Here is a 7296-nt window from a genome sequence, read left to right as displayed (position 1 = left end):
TGGGTACTAGACTTACTACCTGGGTGATGAACAAATATGTACAGCAAACCCCCATGACCCAAGTTTACCTATGTAACAAACCTGCACTTGTACCCCTGAACTTAGAATAAAAGTTAAACAAAAAGAAAAAAGATCACATACTCTATATTCCATTAATAGGAATGGTCTAGAGCAGACAAATCTACAGAGACAGAAAGTCAATTAGTGGTTTTCTGGGATTAGGTGGTGGTAGAATATGGAGTGACTCTCAACAGAGATAAAAATATTATAAACTTAGATTGCAGTGATGCTTGTACAGCTCTTTTAATATATTAAACCATTTAATCATACACTTTACAAGGAGAATTTCATTGTATGTTGTGTCTCAATAAATATATTTTAAAAGAATGACTGATAGACAATACAAGCAATTTAATGTATAAGATACATTTTGCTCAGTAATCGAGAAAGCCCACTTTAAGTGTTCTCCCCATTTTTTTTTTTTTTTTTTTAGATTTTAGAGACAGGATCTCACTATGTTGCCCAGGCTGGTTTTGAACTTCTGGACTCAAGCAATCCTTCCAACTAGGCCACTCAAAGGGCTGAGATTCCAGAAATGAGCCACTGAACCCAGTCTACGTGTTCCTTTGAGGTCATCTCAACCTTAACACTCCTGTGTTGTCATTTTTCTTTCCCTCATATGAACACATCCTAGAATTCAAATCTACCATCTCATGCCAATTTCTGAATGCTTTTTGCATAAACATGCAAATAGAGAGACTTAGGGTTTATGGACTTTATTTTTCATACTTCTATATTAGCTGTCACTTCAGCTTAGGATGTCATTCCTCATTTTCATCATGACCCCCAACAAAATACCATTTACTTGAACATTTAGCTCAAGATTCAGCTTTTCTGCTAAGTTCAGTAAGACTTTCCGCTAGCCATTGATGAGGATTTCCATTATTGGAAGGAAGTTAACAAATAGTCCCAACATGATGCTTTACTTGTCACACTAAGAAAGGACTTTTTAAGGAAAAGAGCAATCTTACTTATCTCTAAATTTTTGTGTCTAATACCTAGGAGGTGCTCAACCGATTTTTATAAAAGGAAAAAACAGAGGGAGAAAATAAGGAAAGATGATGATAAAATTGTATATAAATGTGGACTAGTACTTATGGATCACTTGAAGGACTTTCAAACAGCCTAGACTAGAATCCAGGAGTATAGGTTATGCCACCTGGATAGTGAGTAGAACCCAAGGCTAGAGTTGAGATTGAATTCTTTGAGCCAGTGTGTGATCATAAGTAATTGAAAATAGAGGTTTCCATACAGATGAGATTATTAAGTATCTAAGCCTCAAAGTTTTAGTTTACCTAACATATAGATGAAAATTCCCAACTGTGGAGTGAAGACTCAGTCATTCACTGGAGTTCTTTATAGCTAAGAAGGAAGACCCAGAATTTATGGAAAGAAACTGCTAAGAGAAGAGAAATTTCACACTTTGGGAGGCCGAGGCAGGTGGATCACGAGGTCAAGAGATTGAGACCATCCTGGCCAACATGGTGAAACTCCATCTCTACTAAAAATACAAAAAAATTAGCTGGGCGTGCTAGTGCGCGTCTGTAGTCCCAGCTACTTGGGAGGCTGAGGCAGGAGAATTGCTTGAACCTGGGAGGCGGAGGTTGCAGTGAGCCGAGGTCGCGCCACTGCACTCCAGCCTGGTGCCTGGTGATGGAGTGAGACTCTATCTCAAAAAAAAAAAAAAAAAAGAAAGAAAGAAAGAAGAGAAATTTCAAAAACCAAAGGGAAAAATAAAGCATGTCTGAAAAGGGACTCAAGATGTCCAGAGTAATTCTGCTCAGATTTTCTAGCTAATCTCTGCAATAGGAGTTTCCTCACCTTCTTAGTTCGTATCTCTTTATCCTCTAGACAGAACTATTAGCTGAATTTCTAGGTCTCATCTCTGTGGTGGACACCTCTCCTTACAAGTGCCTCTGTGCTGAATGAAATTGTCTTCTTTAATTGATAAAGTCCTCCTTTTTCTGCAGGGACCCATGTTACTCACTTCACCTCTGATATCCAACACAGAACTCATTATTCCTGCCTGTATGTGTATTACAATATACACCCGTAGTATAAAAATTATCATATATTATAATCAGCTGCATAGTTATGTTCCCCCCCACCACCATGCCCAGCAGTCAGTATGCTCTTCAATCTCAGATATATCTTTATCTGAATAGGTTCTGAGTTTAGCTTTAGTATTCAGCATTCACAAAATGTTGAATTTTTCAATTTCTATAATTTTATCCCTTGTGCCTTCCCTCTTTCCAGAGAATGTCTCTACTTTTAAAATTTCCTCCACCAAGTGCGGAAAAATGAGAGAGGGAGATGGAGAGAGAGAAAGAGTGTGCGAGAATGAGTGTGAAAGAGAGCCCACTAAGGCTCTGGAACTGGACCTGGTTTAGAGTCCTCACCTTTTTACTTACAAGGTTGCTGCCATATAAAAACTTCGTATCTTTTTTTTTTTTTTTTTTTTTTTTTTTTGAGACGGAGTTTTGCTCTTGTTACCCAGGCTGGAGTGCAATGGCGCGATCTCGGCTCACCGCAACCTCCGCCTCCTGGGTTCAGGCAATTCTCCTGCCTCGGCCTCCTTAGTAGCTGGGATTACGGGCACGCGCCACCACGCCCAGGTAATTTTTTTGTATTTTTAGTAGAGACGGGGTTTCACCATGTTGACCAGGATGGTCTCGATCTCTTGACCTCGTGATCCACCCTCCTCGGCCTCCCAGAGTGCTGGGATTACAGGCTTGAGCCACCGCGCCTGGCCACTTCGTATCCTTTCTAAACCTAATTTTCTTCATCTATAAACTGAGTGTGATCACTTCACGCATTTTTCTTTCCCTCATATGAACACATCCTAGAATCCAACTAATGTGCATGAAGAGTGATCACTTTTTCATGCATGATAAATACGTAGGATAAGGCTGGGTGTAACAGTATGCTCAGTAAGTGGTGGCTGTTACCATTATCTTTAAAACAATTTCAAGTGTATTAAATTTGTTAATGAAGCACAATGGAATTTTTGAAGATGCTAGTGTACCAAGAAGATTTTTGGTATACTACTGTTTATCAATTCAAAATTGATAAATATTTATCAATTTTTGAACTGATAAATAGTAGTGTCCCAAAAAATTTAATTTGAGTATTATCTTCCAGAAAGTAAATTCTAATAATACGAAAATATATCTAGTAAAATTATCATTATAATTTTGATAAGAGAAGTGCTCTTTTTACATCTTGTTAATGTATAGGAGCCTCTGGCAAGAATGCTAAAATTTATTTTACAAAATTACATGATCTAAAGAAAGTACAACTGTTTCTATTTTTAAGTCTAAATAAACAAACTTTAATGTAAACCTTATTTATTTATTTATTTTATTTTTTTTTGAGACGGAGTTTCGCTCTTGTTACCCAGGCTGGAGTGCAATGGAGCGATCTCGGCTCACTGCAACCTCCGCCTCCTGGGTTCAGGCAATTCTCCTGTCTCAGCCTCCTGAGTAGCTGGGATTACAGGCTTGTGCCACCATGCCCAGCTAATTTTTTGTATTTTTGGTAGAGACGGGGTTTCACCATGTTGACCAGGATGGTCTCGATCTCTTGACCTCATGATCCACCCGCCTCGGCCTCCCAAAGTGCTGGGATTACAGGCTTGAGCCACCGCGCCCAGCCGTAAACCTTATTTTTAAAAAATATACCACATAAAATTGCCAAACTGACTTATAAAATCAAAAACAAACATAGCTTAATGTGGTTAACAAGTTATATTTATTATTTTCTATAGTATGTAAAAAGTAAGATATGTTTTTAAGACTTTGTTAAAAATACTTCTTTACACAGCTTTTGGAAGGTAACTGGCAAACACAGTTAGTTTACAAGAAAAAGATATGCTTTTCAAACTAAAATCAGTGTGTTGTCTTTATGCGATTAACAGAAGCAAGTAATGATTCAGTTTAAGTATCTGAAGCAGTTTCCATAGTAGAGCATTCCTAAGAAATAGAAAACTGAGAAGCTTAGATGAAGCACCAGCTATCACATTGTCACCAATTTAACACTGGTTCCTCACTGGTCCCCATAACATGACAGAGAGCAGGAGGAGAAAGGGAAGGAACACTTACAGAAAAAAAACAAAAACAAAAACCTGAAATTACATTTGCTTAGGGCATTCCCCAAAGGCTTCTTGGTTAGGTTATTTCATTTCTGAGGGGCAGAAAAAGATGATAATAGTTAAGGCTTGAGATCATGCATTCAGAATAAAATATAATTACTGATACATAAAATATATTGAATGTTATATAATATATTAAAGGACGACATTTAAGTCAATAACACACAGATTTTCTTTCTGAATCTTTTAGGGCCTGGTAGGCTCGTTGAAATCAATCTTCATACAGTTGAAATAACTCTTAAAATCTCAAACTACATGGAAGTAAATGAATATATTTGTATCAATAAGTCAAAGGACAACTGCCTATGCCTATCTTTAAAAATAATTTCAACAGTGAAAACTAATGTTTAGGATTTTAAAGTTCTTTGAATATAAAACATTTTATAGAGTATTGATGCATGTGATGAAATTAGAAAACTTGAAAATATAAATATATAAGGGAAAACTCACCATATAAACTAATGTTATAAAACAACAAAGTTAAGCTTTTATCTCATAATTCATAGTTCTCGTAGTTTGAGTGAACATTGTCTTTCTCTAAGTTATAAAGAATTATAAAATATAGTGAAAAGTACGTTAATTAAGAGTCAAGACACTATGGAAATCCCTGTATATAATGATAATAGCTCTCAAATTTTCTAATTCATATTTCAACATACATTTGTCAGATCTTATATATTCAATTTTACATTAGAAATAACTGGTAAAAATACATCAGTTTCATAACAAAGTAAAGCTTGAGTCTATTAACCTATTACCTATTAGGTCATTTTTAGTAAATGTATAAAAAATAGATGTAAACGAGAAGAAAATGCAAAAAAATTTTAGGTCATAACTCTCCTTTATGCTTGTTTTACGAATCTGTCCTGTTCAAGAGTCAGAGCTTAAATGGAACTAGCCAAAGAGAATGAGAAACCAGGAACCAGAGAACAGCGAAATCTTTTTCATTGCCAGTTCCAAAATATAAAGAAAACAGAACATACAAAAATGAACATAGAGCTTCAGCCAATCTTTTTCAAATGCAATGTTAATCACCCCAGGAATCTCTGTGATTGATCTCAAAGACACTTTCTAAGTAACTGCCCTCTCCTTACAATTGGCATTTGTCTAGGCAAGTTTATGATTTAATGGCCAGGAGCATTTCACCATCACATATCAGGAAAGTATTTGCTTATTTGTAAGTAAGTCTTAATAGTGGCAACTTGAAGCCCACTAAATTAGACATAAAATATAAAAGAAAGCCCCTGCTGCGGAGTATCTATATCACCATTTCCCTTCATTCCCTAGAAGGTACGAATAATATAAGCCACCTAAAGAAAACAAAGATGAGATTGTCAAACGGCCACTTTAACCTGCTTTAAACTCACTGCAGCAATATTAAGGGTTGTCTTGATTGGTTAGATATAGTGCCAAACAGTCAATTTGGCATGAAGTCTTGTGAATACAAGCTTAATTACCATGGGTTGTAAAGAACTGATCTTTATCTCTGCTTTTTCTGATATTTTATTTCTGGTTTAAGCTTTCAATATTTTTCAGATATGTGAAGAAAATTGCAAAGAGGTGGTAAGTGGGATTAGATCTGGCTTTGAATAGGTGATTTTTCCTTAGCTTTGTCAATATAGGCACCTTCTTTAGTAGCAGGAACATCTCCATCACCATCTATCATCTGAATATCTGATGTATTTTTGTCATTTCGCCTCAAGCGGTAATTTTTGTAAGCACGTTGAATGATGGTTGCTGAAACTGCCTCTTGTTTTCGTTTCAAAGTAGTTGTAATTGGCTCACATGTGATCTTAAAAGGGTTAGCTAACAAAAACCCTGATTCTATCTCTGAAAGAACTTTCTCCATCCTCACATCTTGACCCATAACTCTCTTTGTAAAAGCAAGTAAGATATCGAGGCAATGAATTCTGTCCCCAACAGCCATGGGGAGGTCCAAAGCAATAAGCTGGCCCTTGTTTGGTTTTGCCATGAAAAGAGGAGGATCAAGAGCAGCTGCAAAATCAGAAAGCTTACTAGAGTCTATGTACTGGGTCCTATCAGGATCAAACCTTTTCCATACCTGAAAAAATTTCCTAAAATCATCTTCACTCAAAGTCCTGTTTTTCTTCTTAGAAGCAATATTTAAAAACTCGATGACAACAACAATATACATATTTACAATGATCACCCATGATATGAGGATATAACTGACAAAATACAAAACCCCAACAGAAGGGTTCCCACAATCTCCTCTAACTTGAGTGCCAGGGTTAATTTTATCAGGATCACAATCAGACCATTTGCTGTTGAAAATTGCAACAAGCATCCCATCCCAACCAGCAAATATTGCAACTTGAAAAAGACAGAGCATACTGCTGCCAAAGGTTTCAAAGTTAGACACATCATTAATTCCAGCTTCTTTTTTAACATAGGCAAAATTGTACATTCCAAATATGGCATAGATGAACATAACCAGGAAGATGAGAAGAATGAGGTTCAATAATGCCGGGAGGGAGAGCATCAAAGGAAGCATAAGATTATGAAACACCTTTGGTCCTTTTCCAAGACGCAGGATGTGAATGATCCGTGAGAGAAGTATCAGTTTCACAAGTGAAGGAGGCACAAGGTAGTAGCCTACTGTCATAGGCAGACATAGTCCTGGGGGTGGGAAAATATAAGGCAGGCTATATAATTATTCAGATACAATTACATTTTAAAGACTACAAATTATTTTACACTTAATTGTTTTTCCCTATATTTTATTAATCCTTTATTAATTCCTTCCATTTTACTAATCATTCTCATTTAACAGCATGTTGAAAGTGCAGGTCAGCCAAACACCAATTGTATCAATGCTCAGGTATCTAGGTAAATTTGGAAGATTATTTTTATGTAACATCATTTTTTTTTTCTTTTCTTTTCTTTTTTTTTTTTTTCTTGAGACGGAGTTTCTCTCTTGTTACCCAGGCTGGAGTGCAATGGCGTGATCTCCGCTCGCCGCAACCTCCGCCTCCCGGGTTCAGGCAATTCTCCTGCCTCAGCCTCCTGAGTAGCTGGGACTACAGGCACGTGCCACCATGCCCAGATAATTTTTATTTTTAGTA

General features: G+C 36.6%; 1 protein-coding gene across 1 annotated transcript in view; it reads right to left on the bottom strand.

Annotated features, from left to right (window-relative positions):
• Positions 1-3665: 3665 nt before the first annotated feature.
• SCN7A (sodium voltage-gated channel alpha subunit 7) overlaps positions 3666-7296 on the bottom strand; it is a 91567-nt gene continuing 87936 nt past the window's right edge. Inside the window, exon 25 of the mRNA XM_074399549.1 lies at positions 3666-6850. Coding sequence (XP_074255650.1) covers positions 5784-6850 — 1067 coding nt within the window. The 3' untranslated portion in view covers positions 3666-5783. The remainder of the gene's footprint in view (positions 6851-7296) is intronic.

Source organism: Saimiri boliviensis, chromosome 5, assembly GCF_048565385.1.
Source record: "Saimiri boliviensis isolate mSaiBol1 chromosome 5, mSaiBol1.pri, whole genome shotgun sequence".
NCBI lineage: Eukaryota > Metazoa > Chordata > Mammalia > Primates > Cebidae > Saimiri > Saimiri boliviensis.
The sequence above is the reverse complement of the archived record's forward strand: the minus strand, read 5'-3'. Positions and strand labels throughout refer to the sequence as shown.